This window comes from Trichoplax adhaerens, genomic scaffold, assembly GCF_000150275.1.
Source record: "Trichoplax adhaerens TRIADscaffold_2 genomic scaffold, whole genome shotgun sequence".
Taxonomy (NCBI): Eukaryota; Metazoa; Placozoa; class Uniplacotomia; order Trichoplacea; family Trichoplacidae; genus Trichoplax; species Trichoplax adhaerens.
Window position 1 is genome coordinate 4,202,370 of NW_002060944.1, and position 21,474 is coordinate 4,223,843.

General features: G+C 33.7%; 3 protein-coding genes across 3 annotated transcripts; all 3 read left to right on the forward strand.

Moving 5' to 3' along the window:
* Positions 1-146: 146 nt before the first annotated feature.
* On the forward strand, positions 147-869 carry TRIADDRAFT_21322 (uncharacterized protein; the record flags this gene model as incomplete). The annotated part of the gene is made up of 2 exons (XM_002109357.1): positions 147-320; positions 546-869. Coding segments are annotated over 2 exons (498 nt in total), but the record flags the coding sequence as incomplete, so codon positions are not given.
* Positions 870-6,358: 5,489 nt separating this feature from the next.
* On the forward strand, positions 6,359-10,854 carry TRIADDRAFT_53377 (uncharacterized protein; the record flags this gene model as incomplete). Its single annotated transcript, XM_002109358.1, has 4 exons — positions 6,359-6,913; positions 7,406-7,673; positions 7,893-8,005; positions 8,890-10,854. The coding sequence occupies 4 exons, from the start codon at positions 6,359-6,361 to the stop codon at positions 10,852-10,854; spliced, it is 2,901 nt and encodes a 966-aa protein (XP_002109394.1).
* Positions 10,855-13,397: 2,543 nt separating this feature from the next.
* On the forward strand, positions 13,398-20,215 carry TRIADDRAFT_53378 (uncharacterized protein; the record flags this gene model as incomplete). The annotated part of the gene is made up of 17 exons (XM_002109359.1): positions 13,398-13,799; positions 14,146-14,937; positions 15,046-15,232; positions 15,305-15,368; positions 15,450-15,497; positions 15,640-15,748; positions 15,839-15,929; positions 16,027-16,232; positions 16,583-16,760; positions 16,850-17,023; positions 17,631-17,701; positions 17,965-18,216; positions 18,401-18,448; positions 18,560-18,710; positions 19,299-19,357; positions 19,821-19,848; positions 20,151-20,215. The coding sequence occupies 17 exons, from the start codon at positions 13,398-13,400 to the stop codon at positions 20,213-20,215; spliced, it is 2,925 nt and encodes a 974-aa protein (XP_002109395.1).
* Positions 20,216-21,474: the final 1,259 nt, after the last annotated feature.

A 21,474-nucleotide genomic window follows, 5' to 3' on the forward strand; every position in this document is an offset into this window, starting at 1 on the left:
AATGTCATCTTTGTTATTGGTAACTTGTATTTACCTTAAATTTATATTTTAGTTACTTTTCTTAAAGTTATATAAATCAGCGATGACTTCTAGTCATTACTTTCTTTAATTAATCATACCTCTTCGTACTTATATATATATACTGATATGATATAGGTGGACCTGGATGCGGTAAAGGGACACAATGCAAGAATATTGTAGAAAAATATGGATTTGCTCATCTTTCTATAGGTGATTTGTTACGTGCTGAAGTCAAGAGTGGTTCTAAACGAGGAGAGCAATTAACTCAACTAATGGAAAAGGGAGAACTTGTATCAGATGTAATGCTAATACCAAAAACACTTTCTAATCAAACCATTGTTATCTACTTTACTATTATCGCACTAGCAATTTTAGCGTACCGTATAACTATTAAGGCCTTCCAGTACTTTTACTCTCACAATTACATAGTGGTGTTATACAGCTGATAGATAATGTCAGGAATTTGATTTACATATAATTCTTCAATTCTTTTTGACAAGTGCAAATTTTTGTAAATTTTATAGGATATTGTACTGGAATTGCTACGTGACGCGATATTTTCAATAAAGAACGAAAATGGTTACATAATTGATGGATACCCTAGGCAACTTAGTCAGGGAATTCAATTTGATTCCGATGTAACAGAGTGCCGAGCTATGCTTTATTTCGAATGCTCTGATGATACCATGATTTCGAGATTGTTAGAAAGAGCTAAAACATCTGGTCGCGTAGATGATAACGAGGAAACCATCAAATTACGACTAAAAACTTTTCATGAGTTGACACAGCCAGCCGTAGAACATTATCGTGATAGTGGAAAATTGATGACTGTAAGTGCAGTAGGTTGAATACTCTTTTTCATATACGCGCACGATATGTATGTACTGTGTAGGCACATCGTTTACATTATAACAGTAAAGATTAAATTCTTAACTGGATTTAAATTTGTTTACTTCTTGTGGGTTAAGGTTTCCGCTGAGGGAACTCCGGATGAAGTGTTTGTGGAAGTTTGCCAAGCTTTCGATAATCATCTGTGAGGGTACTCTTTCGAAAGGACTAATTGATGATACTCGTAGCAGCCAAAGACGATGTACTATGTATGATTATACGAATTCAATTACGAGCACATCATTAGTTGTTGATGAATTGATCATTTGATTCTTTTTGAAAGTAGACATTTTTTGTAAATATACATGCTATTACAAGATAATATGTATGTTTATACAGTACACTGTATAAGTTATTTGATATAATTACAGTACCCCGAATATGTTCTTTTTCGGTATTGGTAATGCTAAGTGGGAAAGTTCATTTTTTGCCATGAATTACGTCAATGTATTGGCCTGCATTTTTTCGTAGGCATATTCTACATCACTAGTAAATTTGTTTTCCATTCATGATTTAATTTTCTGTCGATCTGTCATAGGTACCAGCATAGTCTTTAACCATTTCAGTAATATCTAATGCTATTGTAGCTATTATCACCTTATTAGTAGTTCTATACGCGAATTCGTTGCGTAGATTTAGCAGGGTATATAACTATAGTATTATACGATTAAATATTATCGGGTTACGATCTTATGAAGAAGAAAATCTGAGTTAATTGAAGATAAAGTTTTCTTAGATGGTGATTTTACAAATGCTAAATAATCATGAATTACTTTACACATGAATCTTTACATACGATCGACTAGTTGTGTTTTAATGGTCATTGTATTTGCATGTATGAAACTAGGGCAATATTCATTAGTACATCAAACCTCCAAGTCTATATAGATTGGAACTTAACATTTTATCTCAATTTTTAAGGAAACATTTAATATGTGATCTCCTCTACAATATTACTTTTATCTGTATTTTGTAATAAAAATATGGTACGCGTAAATACCTCATCGATGGTTGATTATAATTACATATTAAGTGCTTGTATAGAGTAAGCCTTGTTAATTCATTAGAATGATCATTTTTAAGATTGTACATAATTATGGCAATTTGCGTAGTAAGACGGTAGTAAAAAGTCTTGGCGCACTTTATTTCTTCTAGTCGAAGCAGTGCAGCAGTGTATGCCAGTCCCTATTTAAGTTGTTTAGCGATTTTAGTACAAGCAGCAGCATTCAGGTTCAGCACGATACAAATTCTCATAACCGGTTATCCTTTTAATCATTTACGACTTTTTTTGACAGTTTTAAGATAGCACTGATCCAATACACCATATGATGTGCCGTCCATGTCAATCGATCTAGTACTTGAAGTTGCAGTACTAAATCAATGAATCCTACACATTATGATATAGTCCCACTGTATAGTGGGCGAAATCAATTTTTTATTTTTTTATTTACGAGACGTCTGATCGTGTCTGGGAAAAGGGGAAAAGTCTGTAAATGCTCATTCACAGTCATGCATCTGCATACAATAACCTTTACAATATTAATACTATAATTCATGAAGTCCACTGAAGAAGTAGAGTACTCAATACTGTATAGTACTGTACATAGTATTCCTAGACGAAAATTGAGTATTTTTTTCAATATTTCTCAAGCATAAGCTACAAAAAAGATATCATTCTATAGCCTATTAAATTGCGTAATTCAATATTTTATCGGGCGTTTTTTAGTTATCCTTGTCCAAAATGGAAAATTGAGTATTTGCTTTAATATTTCTCGAGCATAAGCTACCTAAAAGATATCATTTTATAGCACATTAAATTGTGTAATTCATTATTTTATCGGGTGTTTTTTAGTTATCCTTGTCCAAAATCGAACACTAGTTAGTGTCATTGAAAGTTAATGTTTACTTGGAGGGCAGTATTATTCTACTTAAAAATGGCCAAATTTCATACACGTTAACCTTTTTTTTCGGTCTGTGCTATCCAAGAATAGGATTAATTTCCCAATTTTATGTTATAAAGGTATTTAGTACGCGTATAATGCATCAGTATAATAGTTTACTTTCAACGAAGTAGTTTAATTTATGAAAAAATAGAGAGAACTTTCAATATCTGTATGACCAAAGGGGTACCGTGGTGGTACATCGAATGGGGGGATATCTGACTATGAAGCAGTAGCAACACGCAGTGTACTGTTCTTCCGGGGTATACTTATTGACGCATCGATCACGAGCGCACCGTCATATTGAATTCTATAATTACTACTCGATCGATCGTAATCTATGCGTCAATAAGTATCACCAAAAAAACAAACAACATCAGTGCATCACCACAAGGATAAGAGCCGCCCCAAAGTAGAGATTGTCCCGTTTAGGGCGCTGACCAGTCACCAGGTAATTGTACTTCCAGTACAGTACAATTACCTACAGTACGACAGTGCATCGTACTGTATGAAGGTGGAACACACTCTTTACTGTACTGTACTGTACAGTACGTCAAAATAGGGTCCAGCGGTCTACAGTAAAGTTTTTCTGAATCAGCGCGGACTTGTGCAGTCGCAATGCAGTCCCAATGCAGTCCCAATGCAGTCCCAATGCAGTCCCAATGCAGTCCCAATGCAGTCCCAATGCAGTCCCAATGCAGTCCCAATGCAGTCCCAATGCAGTCCCAATGCAGTCCCAATGCAGTCCCAATGCAGTCTCAATGCAGTCCCAATGCAGTCCCAATGCAGTCCCAATGCAGTCCCAATGCAGTCTCAATGCAGTCCCAATGCAGTCCCAATGCAGTCCCAATGCAGTCTCAATGCAGTCTCAATGCAGTCTCAATGCGGTCTCAAATTCTCAATACAGTCTCAATGCAGTCCCAATGCAGTCTCAATGCAGTCCCAATGCAGTCCCAACACAGTACCAGTACAGTACCAGTACAGTACCAGTACGATACGGTACCGCATGTTGCAAAGTGATCCAACGTGATTCGGTAAATAAATAACCGTAAACAAATATATTATTGTAGTTGCCTTGTAAGAATTTATAGGCGTTGAACTATTTCCTGCTCTGAGAAGTCCATTTTCCTTGACTACGTAATAACTAATTTGCATGACTGAAGAAATCATGACTTATTACGTTATTACGCTTTTCACAGTCCACTTTATATCAATGAAGATAAAGAAAAATGAATATTAGCTATGATTGGCTAGCTGTTAGTTATTAGAATTAATATATTCATATCGCATTAAGCGCTATTGTTGATATTGTATTTGTTTGCGACACAAGTTTAATGGTGCTATAAAATACATTCTGAATTAGTTGGAGGGTTAAAAATAAAGCCTATACAACTAGACTATACATGCTATTGGGCATAATAATATGATGTAGACACTGGCTCCATCTGATATTTCATCTCATATCATTCTACTGTACGGTACAGAACAACATTTTAATTGAGAAAATAACCCCAAGATATTGACGTGAACAAATTGACTCTTCAATTAAATTAGAATAAATTGTTAAATCGCATTTTTCTAGCCAGGATTAAGAAAATACAAATCTACCAGCTGTTGTTGTTTTGGATATGTACTAATTTTCCTGCAAAGAAAATCATTTTTATCGGAGCAAGTTTTTGATTGCCGATGATTTCATCACCAAGTGCTGTATCAGGCCCGTTCTATGTGTTAATAGTGATCTCATAGGGAGGTAATCTGAATTAGCTTTTGGAAGGCATAAAGTGAACCCTACGGTAAGTCTTTTAATTTAATAAACGATTCCATCATTGCAAGCAATTTTTAGATATAGAAAAGGATACTAAATGCTATCGTACTTTCCACCATTGCAATCGACAAGCGATATGTACATTGCAGTAAATAGAAACTTCTCTGAAAGTACTAATAAAAGTACTAATAAGTAATACCTAGAGCGTGCTTCCGTAACCAATAAACCAACCACACTTTTTTTGTTTGACGTATTTTAATTTGTAATTTAGTGCTTGACAAGTATATAATTCGATTGAAATCTAGCGCTAAAAATTCATTAAAACACCACTAAAATAAAACTATGAATAAAATCAATGCCTGCTAGATAGTATTATCTACTATTAATCCTTTTATATCGTCTTCCAAAATTGTACCGTAACTATATTGAAATAATAAATAAAATGGCTATTCTATATCATCTTTTTTAACGTAATCAATTACGTAGTTTATAGCTAAAAATGAGAATTGACTACTTTGACTTAACAGGTGAAGATTTGCCGTGATAAATCAGTCTGTCTTACTGTATGCTTGTACATCCCAAATAGTTATTTTTAAAAAGTACAGATTCAGTTTGTAAGTAAACGATCGTGACAATTAACCAAAGTCATCGCTGTATTAAGCCAGTTCATGAATTATATATCTTCGTGACTTACAATTGACTCTAGTAGTTACACCGCGTAAACATTAGTTTCCGTATTGTGATACGGTCCTGACTACTATCCCTGGAATTACGCATGATAAAAAAAAAAACACTGCAATGGGCTTTATTAGCAAATCGAGATTTATCGTATTTTGATTACAATAAGAGTTTTATAATTGCTCATAAAATCATGTAGAAGTAATTTTAAAGGTTTAATTACCGTTGCACAGTAGATAGAACGATGTATTACAAAGATAGAATAACTTTTTCAACTTGACTTGGTGACATACTACATTGACTATAAATTTCAACAACCGATTAATAACTTGTCTTGAGTTACAACGTTGTACTGAAAACAGTGAGTTTTTACTGAGCTGAATTCGATGCTAAAGGGGCCAAAAAAATTTTACTAATATATATATACTCCTACCGATAAACTTCGTATAGAATTAAAGAAACCTAGTTTGCCTTGTATAGAAAACAAATAAAAAAACTTGCACTATAGTTAAGATCGTGTATTCGTTGGTAAATTTCCCTCCCTGACAATATCTGCGCTCCTTGAACTAATAATTCGCCCCTAATCTTTTCTACCTTATAATGATTTTTAAAAGAGTCGTATAAGGTTTACGAGTATGTTGACGGTCCCTTAATAAACGTAAAGTTATGGCTACCTTATATTTCTGTTTCCTAAAAGCTATATTTTTTGTCCTGTTTTGATATAGATGGCTGCTACCTAATGGTATTACTGACAATGGTGTTATTTCGTTAATTACGTCAAGAATTTAGCGTTGCACATTCCCGATTATTTTAACTTAATTACACAACAAATTCTTTTCTCCTTAAATTTTCGTCGAACTCAAGTCTAATTGCAAGTGTTAACGATATTAAACGGCACAGGTGTTGGAGTTTAATTTTATTTTAAGGCGAAAAAATTCCGTTACCGCTTGATCTAAACTAGAACGATATCTGTTCTACACCAGTCGTTAGCATATCGACAACGGTGAAATCGTACTGTATCTTTTCAATTCGATATAATATATAATTTGTGAACAAATTACAAAATATGTCCCTTGAAGCAAACACCAATAGATTAAATTATAGAAGGAAAAGCATTGAAGTATTAGGTTTAGGAGATAACATAACGCCGCGCACTCCAAATTCAGCAGGAGAAGGAACAAAAAGTAAATTTAATTTTAAAATTAAGCCGTCATGGAGAAGTGGATCCAAGTCACGCAAGGGTCCCGAAGATCCAGAAGAGAAGATAGCTCAAGTTAGCCGTGATCTAGAACGCGGTGTTGCAATTTTACACTATGTCTGTGCTTTCATCGGCGACACCAACTACGAGTATAATGGATATTACGGATACTTTGGTTTAGCCGTGTGGTGTCTTTCGTTGACGCTGCATTTTTCCTTCGATTTTTACGACGCTTTTGCAGTTTATCAATCAGCCTGGGGTCCAGCATTAGGTGTATTTTTTGTAGCTTTTTGCACTCTTTCATATTGGACAGTAACGAGAACTGTACCTTGGGTTGCCGTGGCATTAAGAACTTTACGTGATGATTCGATAGGAGGCTATACGTATTTCAAAACTATTGAAATTACATCGTTTGTGTGCAAGGTTTGTTTCAAAATGTATATATATATATATTAAAAGGGTTTATTCATAGTAGTCCGCGTCTTAATGATACTTTAAGAAGGCAGAAAAAAATTAGTGCTATATATTATGTCTTAAGTTTGAATTATTTTTTCTTTTATAGTTACGTACAAAAAAAATTATAAGTACGGTATATTTTCTTAATAAGTTAATTAATAATTCTTATAATAAACCACGATAACAACAAATCAAAGGTGATTACAACTATAGAAATATATTATCCTCGTTAGTATTTATTTTAAAAAAATATACTGCTGAGTTTAATTCTTTGTCTCATAAAGATAGTAGTAAAAATTTGCTTTAATGACATTTAATCGCACTATGCAGCGAAAATAATAATCTATATTATCTTATAATTTTAACACATCATAATTTCGCTTAGTCCTTCTGTTTTTATCCTTTATATAATTATAAATCGGATATGCTAAGTACTGTACAAATTTATTTATCATTTAGGCGCTTCCTATTATTATTCCATTTGTTGGACTTTTCAGTACTGGAGGACAATACCTATGCTATGCTATCGATAATGCTTTAACCGTTAATATTTCATCAATTCCAGCCTTATCTTCAGTTAATATGACTGGTTTAAATTGGGTATCCGATACGTTAAGTGCAGTGCGCTTTTTTTCACTCTTACATGTCTTATCTGGCTATTGGGTATTTAATTTATGTCAGCTTGTTTTACTATTTCTTGTTGGAATGTCTATGATTGAATTTCAAGGTATAATAGCATTATATACTTATCTCATTTTGATATGACTAAATATACTTTTTTTGTTGGTGATATACAGGTAGATAATTAGTCCATTTTTATTGTATTGCGTTCTATATTAGTACTTAATGTTGTATTGTATCCTACTGTTCAAAAATCGAATGATATAGTAATATTATACCGCCTTATTGACAACCCCAAACTAATTATAATTATTATTGCTATTAGAACAAGTCAAGCCAAAGTTGAAATCACATACCGGCAGTTATACTTTTCAGCAAGCGGTTGCTGATATATCTAACAGAGCAAGATTTATAAGGGATGCCTCTAAAAGTGGAACTGTAAGTGCTATTAGTGATTTAAACTCCTGTTTGATTTGCATATAAAGTTAAAATGGAGAAAAGCACATGTGATTTAATAATATAATGAAATGTTAATGTCATTTATGTGGAGATTGATAAATTCGAATTGTTGTTCCTTGAGAATCCCCATACTTTAATATTCAATACTGCAAAATAATAATTCTGTACTGGGATAGAACTTTTATTGACAGTGGAAATATTATGATAAACATTAAAAAATTTAGATTCAATTTAAACAATAATCTTATATTATGTTACTTCGAGATAGAATCCATAAATTGATTTTATTTTATAAAAATAATACTACAGTGTCTGTGCAGTATTCAGATTTATTAATAAAAATTTATTTCCTTGAAGTAAGCTATAGACTACTAAAATGCATGGGATAGTGTATCTAGTAATCCATAAAAAATCGCAAAACAAATAATAATAGCAACAACGAAGCGATTGATTAAGCAATAGCTAAAAACAATACAGTTCTGTGTTTTTACAAAGTATTCAGAGTTCTAGTAGTAGTACTATGTGATTTAATTATTAGAAAAATATTTATATGAATTTGAAATTTCATTATATTTGACTTAAAATACAAGATAGCTTGAAAGTAGAGAGCATTCCCTTAAGAATATTTAAGCATACAAGTATTGTTGTATCAAATAATGCTTTCAATGGTCTATAATCATATTTACCTCCATCGAAACTGTTTTGTTACATGACCATGTAATGGAGAATATGTTTTATATTGATATTAATGTGTTTTTATCGAATTTATTGATTAATATTCTACGTATTTTATAAAATTCCGTATACCGTATAAATTCTAAGTACTAACGCATGATATACTTTCATCTTTTGTAATATTATAGCACGTTATGACAATGCTCATGGTCAGCAGCAGCGTATCATTTGTACTCAATATGTATAGCTTTTTCTACATGAAAGTATTCGCCATTTATATGTGGTTTGCTGTCGTTCCTGGTACAATATCCTTGTCAATGTTATTACTGTCGGCATGGGTTACAAGCGTTTATCGGAATTATCGCGTTACTGTTGTTAAAGCTTGGGTGGAAAGGAAGGAGGATAGCGAAGAAGAATCAGAAGACGATGAATCGGATGGCAAATCATATTTCACTGCTATGAGAGAGCGAATTAATAGTGTTTTCAAGCGCAAAAAATTAAAAACTAAAAAAGAAAGAGATTTCTTAGTTTTGGATAAGAGATTTATTATGCCCCCACATTTTCCAATTGTCACCATGCCCGAGATTGCCAGTAGTGAAATCTATCCGAAAGAAGAGATCACGTATTTAAAAAAGATGGAAGAAGAAGAAACAGACGATGAAAGATCTACGAAGAGTAGATTTTCATTTGTTCGCCGCAGAAAAGGTAAATTGTCACTTAAAAATCGTAACGAAAAATCGAATTCTTCCGCTCCAAAAGCAGCTTTCAGAAAGCTTCCTTCAACAATTGTTATTGAGCCGCCATCAAGCTATGTAGACCCGGACATACTAGATAAATCTGATAATGAAGAAGAGCACCCCAAAGATAATGAGGTAGGCAAGGGCATCCTTCAAGTTAGCAGTGTCGAATCTGATCATTCAGAAGACCAGGAAGCACCTCAGGAATATTCGGTTGAAAATGAATTTAATTTATCAAACGAGAAATTTTTGCATCCTGCTCCTGCCACGAAAGGTGATGCATTGAATACTTTACTACCGCCTATTGATAGCCCTATTAAACTATCAGCGCCACTGAGAACCAGCCGACGCCATTCCAGCTCTGGAAGAGTAGAATCTGTTCCGCTTGGTGAATCACCTTCACTAGGAGGCCAAAGTAATTCCAGAGGTTCATTGACTGGATCACACGGTATCCCTTCTACTCTTCCAAATGAATTGCCAAAAGTCGATGAAGTTGATTCTACGACCGATGCTATTAGCAAGATTAAAGAACAATTTGCTCATGGTTTGCCCAAAGATGCTGATTTTTTAAGAGAAAAATTGTTACAATCATCGTTTAATGGAAATATAAAGACTAATAAAGTATCTAAGGAATTGGTACGATCACAATCTTTTAATTCGCTACCAACGGCTGGCATCTTCTCTGACGATAAAGAACCAGTAGACGTAATGACTCGCTTTATTGATCAACGCCCGCATAGCAGACCTCCAAGTCTTGAATCCCTAAACGATACTAATGATATATCTCGCCCATCATCGTCGAATAAGAAAGGATCGAAGAAAGTTTCAATCAAATCCTTAATTTCAATTAAATCCGATCCTGACGAATACAGTAGCAACATTACCACGGCACAAGTTAGGATAAGCAATGATCAATTTACTAATGAAACTTCCAACAAGAGCAAAACAAATCCTGAAGCTGGTAATCCAAAATCGACTGCACCTGTCCTACGATCGTCTAGTGAAGAAGGAACATCGTCAACTTTATCGGTTTCGAAAACTAATGTATGGAAAAAGCTCAGTCTGAAGAGAAATCGTGACGAAATTAGTGAAAAAAGCGAAAATGAAGATACAGAACCAGAGCCATCAACAGAGACTCAGCCAAGGACCAAATATACGACGGCAAAATTGCTTACAACAATGCGTGGCATATCAAAGGCGTTTGGCAAAGTACAACATAAACGAAAAATGCAACATTTTAATTTCAGAAAATACATTGTATATTTAGATAACTTCCTTCCCACGGTGGGTTATCAGATTGGTGGTAAAGTTATTCAACGCGATACCATAGTCTTATATTTGGTCTTTATGCTATCATTTCTGGCATTATTTGCACAAGAAAAGCTATTTGGCCAGACAGCACAACTAGGAACATAGTCGTTGTGTGCTTTTTTTTCATTTTAAAGTAATTATTACATAATTGAAATTAAAATGAATTTAAGTTATACTGATGTCACATTTATTAGCATCTTAAAATGTCTTTCAAAAAAGATACTTAATCAAGATCGTACAGTAAACTGTGCATTGTTATGTGCAGTTATCCGATACTAATATCATTAGTCGGTACTCTTGTTATATAGTGCATCGGAGGAAATTCTAAGTTCAACTATGGGTCTTGTAGAATTGATATCATAGTTTAGCTAGAATTCCACCCAGTTATTATTTTTGATTATCCTTTCCATCTTCATGGTTAAGGTATTATTATTGGTATTGCAGGTATTATACCATAAGTTCTAGACATTAAATTGCAATTGAATGTAGTTTAAGTCTTATATTATCCTGTTGGTACTTAAGGTACTATATATATATTTCTATTTCTATATAAATTATAAATTTTACGGATAGAAGTAGGTACTTTCCTATACAGAAGGTGCTTCTGTTAATATTGTTATTTTATACATCTTCAAATATTGTATATTATCTTTTTCATACCATTTCATAATGTTTAACGCGATAATTGAAAGAAAATTTAAATCTCCTATAATTTTGATTAACAGTAATCATATCTGGATACTTATCGTTACTTCAATATAAGAAAGATTCTGAGGTATACTAATAGTACGTTGAATTGATTTCAACTGCAAATTGTATATCGAACAGTGTAAAATATTGCCAAATTAGATTGCTTTTCCGCTTTCATACTATATTCATTTACTAAGATCACATTGTACAGTATGATATTCATCTGTATCTGTTATTCCTATTGCTATTGTTACATTTCTTACGTATTTGGTTAGGCGATTACCATTAATTATCTTTTTAAATCTTTTGGTAATGCAATGTTCGAAATAATTTTCTTTGAACTACTGTATACATTATTTTATACATGTCTAATGATTTAAGATATTATAATCAATTGAATATTGTTATTTATAAGGATACAATTTGACAATATTAAAGTTGTCGTTTGAAGTAATTATCTATAACGTGAGGGCATATTATCATACCCATGGTATTGGAAAGCCGGCTAAATTGTATGCTTGTGACATAGTTGCTAAGGGGCTAAATATAAAATCCAAGTTAATAATCAATCAGAATGAATTTCGATATTGTACGAAGTGCAAAAGAGGAAAATGATTTGAATGCAAATTTATTTAAAAGATGTAGAATAGTATCCCATTCATCTCTGCCATGTCCATTTTTATATAAATCTTGTTCGCGATGAACCTTATCCTCTTGATCCATTTTTCCGGCCCATTCCTCGACTGTCCGAGGGACAAAAAAAGACAATTCGACTAGTATGATCCCTTGCCATTCCACTCTTGTATACAACATGTTTGCACGTTTATTACTATTAATGTTATGAAATTGTTGGCTCAGTAAACTTGACATTAATATCCGATATTGTACAAAATAATTTATCTACAGAAGAAGAATCGGATCGATTGAGGCCGGGTGGGTTAGGGTTGGATCGTGTTTCAAGCAAATGTTGCCTCTTCGGTTCGAGCTGAGTCAAGCTGTTAATCTTATCGTTTTGCAGCTTTCCGCTACCTATGTTATTTATTGCCCTTCAGTTTAGTAAAATCTGGTGTTTTACAAAATGTTATCCTTGCTGGAAGACCAATATTGAAAGGTCAATACTGTACCAGGGCTGTAGTACAACTTAGCTCGGATTTGGATGGAATGAGTTATTTTGAATTTCTTATTTCAATTGAGTCTATACCTACAGTTTATTCTGTTACTACTGTACTTCAGAGGGTTCTTTCTTTCTTAAAAAAATGGACATTTCACAAAATAATTTTATTATTCTAGATGTAAATTTAATAATTACAATGTTGCAAGGCTTTTGTGAGGCTTAATTCAGGGCATTAGCAGTCATTCGGATAGAATCGCTTACTTTGCAGACCAGAATATTTTCATTCATTTAACTAGGGATTTGTGTGTATGGACCAGAATCTGGCGATAATCTCAAGATAGTAAAATTAAGAGAAAATATCCTCAAAACCTTCATATATGTACTTAATTATAGCAGGGATGCCTAATGCAAGGACTTCTAAGAAGAAATTGTGAGAAGCATCTACCTGCATTTTATGACATTTGCAGTCCCGACACTAACTTGTACCTGCTACGCGTTACATGCGTACCATGACAGTAATCTATTGCAAAGGTCCAGGATAGCACATTAGTCCATTTACAGTATAATACTAATATTACGGTAACATACTATGTACCGTCTAGTGAGGACGGAGTTGTGGCTACACTAGTGAACCAAATGTAGAGGAGCAGTGGCCCCACCGACGCGGATTGAAGACCCATTAATTCTACTAGTTCTACGAGCATATCAAGAAATTAAAGGATTATATAGCATATATTATTTCATCAGAATTTAGCCTTCATGAGATAAAATAGCTTACCAGAGAATGAATCTTGGCATGGAATGTATTGGATGATCTACACATATAGCACTCATTCTATTCGTTATGATGCACGATAACAATTTTATGCAACGTCTAGCAGCTCAACTTTCCAGCCGCATTTTATCATCATTTAAGTCGGTCTATTACAATCAATCGTCTCTAGAATTAGAGAAGAAACTTAAGGATGATGAAATATCAGATATTGCAGCAACTATCGCAAATGACATTAATTCTATTGTAGATGTTGTCTGGAAACAGGAGAAATTTATTGAAAAGCATTGTCTGGAAAGATTAGTCCATGCTTGGATCTGCCAAGAGTTATTTACAAATCAATTTCCTTGCAATCATGCCGTCACAGTCGGACAGGCCAATTTTAGAGTAAAATTTCCAATGTTGCCAAAATTGGATCTAAATTTATATATTGCAATCGTTAAAAACCGAAGGTGGGAGCTATTCCTATGCGAAGTAAGTATCTTGCCGTAAAATAATTTCATTTTTGTGTAAACCCTCGCCGAAGCTTTTGCAATCTTCCTCGATGCATAGGCTCGCGAGATAACGTAGTGCACTCAACAAGGATACTTCAGTTCTCATGCGTTAATTACAAAAAATGCTTTAATTAAATAATGAATGAAAAACGATACGATGGATAGAATAGAAATGTATGACGACTTTTATTTCACAACAGTATATTCAGTAGCACAAGCCCTGCAATGTTTACTATAGCACACACTGATGTTAGATAGTTGTGTCGCAGTAATGTCTAAAGCTTACACTGAGTATTTATTTTTTATTATTATTCTTTGATAACCAGTCTGTCAACGTCGTCGATGAATCCTTTGCAAAGAAATTTTTACAAGCTGTGATAACAACATTTGATAAGAGGGATCTCATCAACGCTAATCACTTTATTTATAAGCTATTTCTATTATCTTTGCAAGAATGGAAAGAAATCACCTCAAAGCAAAATAGGTTATTGATACTGAGCAAATTTCCCATGTGGATCCAACTCGTTTCCTCGTTAGGAAACGACTATTTATTCAATAGTAATATTGGACACGAAGTCGTAGAGTTAATAATGGATTACTGTATAGCTCTAATAAACCTATGGATACAACAAGATGCAAAGCAACAATCTATCAATTCCATACCTATTGAAGAAAGGTATGTTGCTAAAGATATTCTAACAGGTTTGATGCTGAGCTCGCCTGCTGCCAAAGATAGTGAATTGAAAAGTAAGGGCCTAAAGGTTGAAGACCTTAAAAACATTAGTGAACTTTGCAGGCAACGGCAATCTACATCCTACATTTTACATCATGATCGGGACGTCGTTTTACAAAACTTGAAATCAAATATATGTTATGATAGCCCCAATGGTAAATATATATACGATGTTAGACCTGATAGGGTAGCAATTTTTCAGCAAATTAAGATTGCCTTAACATTCGTACTCTCAACGTATGAGAAGATATTACACTATCTGAGTTCTTGGACAACGGAAGATCATTTTAGCTCGATAAAAGATAAATTATTATGTGTATTATTATTTAACAAATGGTTATTCCATAACTCTACACTTTCATTAGATCCTAAAACGGAAGAAATTGTAAGTTTCTTCATGGAAATTAGAAACGAGTGTAAAGTTTTCTCCAATTTCAGTGTTAATTTTTGTCAATTTTGACCAATATCTCTTAATTTGTATTGCCTATAATAGATTAATAACAAATTAGATGGTATGCCAGAGAAACCGCTGTCTGAAACAGAAGTGGTTGCTTTCATCAAGGATCAAAACTTTATAAATCACAGTCCCAGCAAGGAAAAAATAGAAATAACAGTCATGAATGAAGCATCATTGCAATCTTCTTTAAATGAAATTGAGGGGACTTCGTTACCTTCTACAGGTATAAAATAATTGAAGAACTTGTTTACTGCTACTTGATGATGCAATATATTTAATCTGACGAATCTTTTAGATTCAATAATATGGCTGCTAAACAATTCCTCTGAATGGATAAACGTTGAAAGCTCTAAGATAAGGTTTTTTATACCAGCTAATTGCAGGCAACCTAAAAATTTTACTTCATACTTTATGATTTTATCTTCATTTTTCATTCGCAGAGTTTTGAAATGCTTTCTTCAACATGGAACTCTCCTTGCGTCTGCTAGGTAGATGCGTATCTTCGCTTGTAGATTATAATTATCCACAGCAGTCATGATGGTCCTGATTATACCATGTCTTAGTTTTATTTTGATGATAGATTTAGCTCATTGGATCTTACATCTTTTTAATTAATATGGTTGATTATAGCAACTTCATACAACTGTTTGATATTGCTGTGAAATCTAACGCACTAAATGACTACCGCAATATCGACGCTAGAACAAATTTTGAATCTGGCAATCAATATTTTAAGGAGGTATATCTCTGGATATTCATGGATTCTTCTAATGTACAGTATGTTGCTGTTGATGTTATTTTTGATAATACAATTTTCATTACGATAAAGATATTGCTTCAGTCTTATCAGCAACTATCGCTTTTTGAGCAAACCGAAGTACAAGTTAATGCCTTGAAAACAATGGAAACCAATCGTAGCGGTTAGTTCAAATTTTAATACGTGATGTATGAAATCTAATATTATAAAGCCTACTAATCGTGTATTTTATGATTAAACCAATTGATGATGTGGAATAGCATTTATAAACAATGGTGATTGGTTGGAAGCCGAGCTAATAAACCTTCTAAATCGTATTGTCGTATCCGATACATCAAATGAGGATGCCAATAGAACTATTTTTAGCACAATGTCTTTTTTAGCTCTTACTTCTCCGTACATTGTAATTTATCAAGTTTTACTAGCAGCAGTTCAGCAAGTAAATAAAAGCGATCCCCTAATAGAGGTATACTGGCAACTTTTAATAAATATTGAATTAAAAGTTAATAGTTCAATTAATACTATTTTTATCTTAAGTTTTTATTTAGCGTTTCGACAATATGCCGCTTCCGTTCTGCCTGTCAGCGTCTAACAACAATTTGTAATGCAGTGCATGAATGTGCACATCAAGTGAAAAGTGACATGCAAATTAAGTGTTTTCTTCATCTTATTTCGGTGATACTCAATGTGAGTTATTTAATTTTAAACGAAGAGAAGTGATTAAATACAGTAATTTCATTGATTTATCTAGAAGTTAGAAGCTATAGCTGATTGAAGCATATTAAATCAAGGTTCATCTTATATATTATATGAAAGGATAAATCATGGAACATTTCAATCCTGGATGAGTCTATTCCAGTCACTGTAAAGAGCTTAATCCATGTAGATAAGCTGTTACAAGTTGTTGTCTTGCCGTATTTGAATCTCCATGAACATGGAGGTGTCGGAGTTATAACAACTTTAAAGTTGTTGAATATAGCGATTAATTTTTTAGGTAAGTTTACGGTAACTATGATGGCGTTATGAATGTATCTCTAAAGGAATGTGGCTTTATTAATACAAGGAATTCTTTTTCTTGAATAGATTGTAACGACGATATCACATGGACATCGCCAATATTACCTATATTGAGGCGTCTTTGTGAGTTACTTGACAATGTAAGACTAATCAAGGATCCAAATTCTGCAGAAATTTGTACATTAACCGCTAATGCAATGGGTAGGCTTACACAGATATTGAAAATGGCAATGAGAAATGGTTAGTTTATCATTTAATAGCTATGAGTTGCACATAAGTTATATTTTAAAACGGTTGACGAAAGGTTTTGACAAGCTATGCATTCTTTACACTTAGAAACTGAAATACTGAAGAATGCTGTCACATGGTTATTCAGAAGTATAAAACATTTAGGTTTGCATTTAAATACTAAAATATAGTGGGTGCAAGACTGATATCTATAATACTCTGAAAATATAGTTTTAAATCTTATGCTTAAAGTAATATTTTCTATAATATAAGATTGGCAGGTTGGACTTTACATGGAAGCACTGTATGAATTTACTGAATACCATCAAGAGGTCTTCTTAGGATTAATTTAGCAGTTCGGGCTACTATTTACATTAGCATTAAAGCGAAGCAGATTCAAACGATTATAATTATTCAATGTTTATATCAGATCCCCGCCTCTATCTTTAAGATTTGCGCAATATCAAATCATTATTTCGGAACATTTCGTTCACTTCCTTACGGTAAATTTAATGATATAAGCTATCAATTTATGCTACTTTGTGTCAAGTCATAGAAATATTTTATTTTTATAATTATAGTGATGATGTAATCACGTATAACATAACTTTTATTACAGACGAAGAACCTTTTGTTGGCTTTTTTCAATGTTGCATGGCATCTAATTCCTTAAAGGATTTCTTTACTGAGGTGAGCTTTGTTTGTTATGGACGATTAATATAATCTATATTTTTAAGAAAATTCTTTGGATGTTTCTATTCTGTGCATGTTAATCAGGCGGCAAGCTATGATGTATCTTTATCAGTTCAGAATAGGGAAAAGAAAGTTATTCATGCGTTAGGATTGGTAATATACGTAGTGCATGGAGTCCAATCTATTCAAAATATTGTCATAAAAAATCTCAAACATATGTGAAAAATGATATCCTATGCTCGATTTTTTATTTACATTAGTTATTGCCAATTTGTAATGGAGATGAGTTTGGAAGAATTATTTCAACTTTGATGATTTTACTTGAAAAACGCATTGTCGTAGTCTCGAGTGAAATAATGGAAAATGTCACAAACGCGAAAATTAAACAACGCTTAACATTATCGACTATCGTACGTCGTGTTTTTGATAAAGTCTTGCAGTTTTACCGTGAGGAATTTGTCAGTAATTATTGCTTGGGTTATATTATAAAACTCTACGTGCAGTGGATGAAGGTTAGTACAGAGTACTTCATTTGTTTCGTGATGCAATATGCTCGGCGCAATGACATCCTTTTTGCGTGGATATTGCATATGAATATAGTGTGATGATGAATATTTTTTTATTGTGTCTGTTGTGTGCATGCCTATGAGACCATTTATGTGTCTTACGATGCTTTTACTACAATATTTTTATCAGAACCTTTGTGATGTACATTTGGACGAGTGCAACAGAGAAACTGATCAGGTTTGATTTATTATATTGTGGTTTAATTTGGTCTTGTACGTCAGATGTAGTTTATTGTCTTGATATTATATGCAGTCATTGTGATTTGTGAAATAAATCATAATTTAATAGGTAGATCAAGTGAATATCATGCTTCAGTACCTATTTGACGACGTCGCGTCTATAACGATCTTACTTCCAGAGTGCTATCAAGAGCTAAGTTTATCGTTGCTTCTCGAAATTATTGCAGTGACTGAATTGCATTCAACTAAATTAGAAAACGGTAATTCCTTAGAATTTATTTACAGCGTTGTTAAGAAGATGCGTTTACATAGTGATCACGACAGCAACGTTATCAAACAAAGAGTCGTTTCTGCATTGGACAATATAAATTCTTGAAGAAAAAATCCTACGGAGTAACTCCTGCTTTTACTGGATTGGATAAAAAATTATAGATTTATATTGAGATGAGAGTATAATTATATCATTTTTATTTCTAAAATTGAATACTTTGCCTGGAGTCATTTTGTGAGTTATGTGGAGAATTAGGTGATTGACTGAGAGTTTACTGCGAAGGAACAAATGAGATGGTTATAACTATGCAATACAGTAATTCGTATCAAAGGATAGAGAAAGCCGATCTCATGAGTGTTGTACAAGGAATTCTTTGGAATCTTACTAACCTTTATTAAAGAGTATCACGCGTTGTAGACTGCAACGATTCACGTGGACTACTCTGGGCGCTGTTTGTTTTGTAGGATGTACTCACGTGCGAGTACAAATAATTATTTCCATCTATAGTTGTAGCGCTTTCAAATAAGGTTTGACAATTTTACCTTCAGCTTAACGATTCGATTAATTCATGGTTCAGTAATATTATTGGCTTCTATGGGCTACGACTTCGTAATCGTTATGTCCGATTTTAATGATGTAAGAACTAAATGAAATATCATGAACGTCAAGTTGACAGTAATAATTTTATTAAACAAAGTCTACTTTAAATCAACAACCTTCAAACTTTAAATCAATGACATTATGAACGGTGTTGCATTGTAATATGTACATGTATACCCAATATGTTTAGAGTGTAACGCTATGTTAAACCTGTTCTTATTTTCTGTATTGCTATCCTTTTACTATAAAACAAGCAAAAAGTAATATTTGATGGTGCGTAGTTTTCTAAATCAACTTTGACATACTGCTGATCTCGATATCGCCCACGCAAATCCAGATTTAAAAAATAAGTTTTTACACTTCTAATTGTTTACATCGAAGAGTTACAAAAAGTTTGTTTTCATCACAAATCGATATTGGCATATTGATTGAAGTAGCGTAAACCTTCTTCATATTCAGCTACTTTAGTAATGGTTTGTAAATCAATTTTATAATACAGGCAATGTCATCACTTTGTGAGAAGTGTAGTAAGTCTTTTTAATCGCTAGATAGCATGCGAATTGTCAATCTCTTGTTATAGCTATGATCAAAATAGGATTGTTACCATACTATAGTCTATGTTGGTCAATCGTTATTCCTGAGAACTTTTATAGTGAGACATTTGTCGATAGCTCAAGGATTCGAATGTGGAGCTATAGAAAATACTATGGAATACCACAAATTAACATCAGTACTACTGTATGATTATGATGCATTAATATTAGAATGATACAATTTAATATGAATAGAGTGACTTTTAATTTTTCACGATGCGGGTAATGTACTGTAGATCTGCGTGAATGGAAAGGAGTAGAACGTATGTATCTATTTGTATACGTATGGTTTAGAGAGTGATGTTGTTGCAGCTTTTCTATCACGCCCTTAATAAAAGGCGTAAAATCGGAAGATAAACACCTTGCTTAAAATCAAATTATTATCCACCTAATAGTTCTATTTAACGATACTGTACTGTAGGTGAAATTTCAGTCTTGAATGCATGCATTGATAGTACTTGATACTTTGGATTAGGAGAAGTATAAGAAGTCTTGTATGGTACTGCATGCTACTCGCGTACTTTCGTCAAGTTATCGCTCAACTGTGGTCGGCCTTTGCTGTATCGAGCTGAATGCATTCCGATATTGTATATCATTATGCTAGTATATACCTCTGCATCCCTCAATTATTCTGTTTTATTATTAATGGCGTTGATAGCAGGTTAACTGGAAGCTATTGCAGAGTGAGAGTGATAGCAAAGGAAATGCGATACCCATGGACTACAGATGACCCTGCTACTGTACTCTCGCTCTTTAGTGCCTACGTTGCTTATACCATGGATTCCCAAGATCTAGTGATTGTATCTGTTGGAAATTTACACATAGCTACTAGTAAGATTACTGTATACTATCAATGCAAGTCGTCCATGGCGTTTTTGATCATTCTTGGTGCAGCACTGCAGATCGCTGATTGATTCAAAGCTACTGTGCTGTGCACGACAGTATCTCGAGGCAGAGAAATGGAAAGCCGATACCAAAAGACTACAGACGACTATCATAGCGTACTTTGAATGCAGGTAAATTCATCACCAATGGATTGAAAATGATATACTGTACGCTGTTATTCGTAGCATAAAATAGGGCATTTTATTACTATTCGTGTGCACCATAAGCAAGAGAAGGCACGGAGAAATGGAAGCTCCATGCCATCATGATCAGGCGCAAGCCATGATTAGATACGATCCAATGGAGTCGGAATGCGGAAGGAAGGACGATTGGCTGACGGCTGACCACAAAATTGGCACGGTTGGATACGACGAGTGTAGTGTAGGAGTGCTGTCATGGAGTGGATATACGCACGCGCAAATGCATTGTTTACTGTGAAGTGCTACAGGGCTTTTGACACCCTACTCACTCCTACTGGAAGCCTACAGTCTACAGTATGTTTTGGGCTAGAATCCTTTCTAAGAGTACTGTAGTAGGGTTAATACGCAAACAATCGATTGTGTATTAGGGATGTGTATCATACACCCATGATCCATAAGAGTATTGTATGACGCAACGCTTGAAATGCCCAACATGCGTCAAGCGTTGAACGCGTCAATTGCCACAGACAATTCA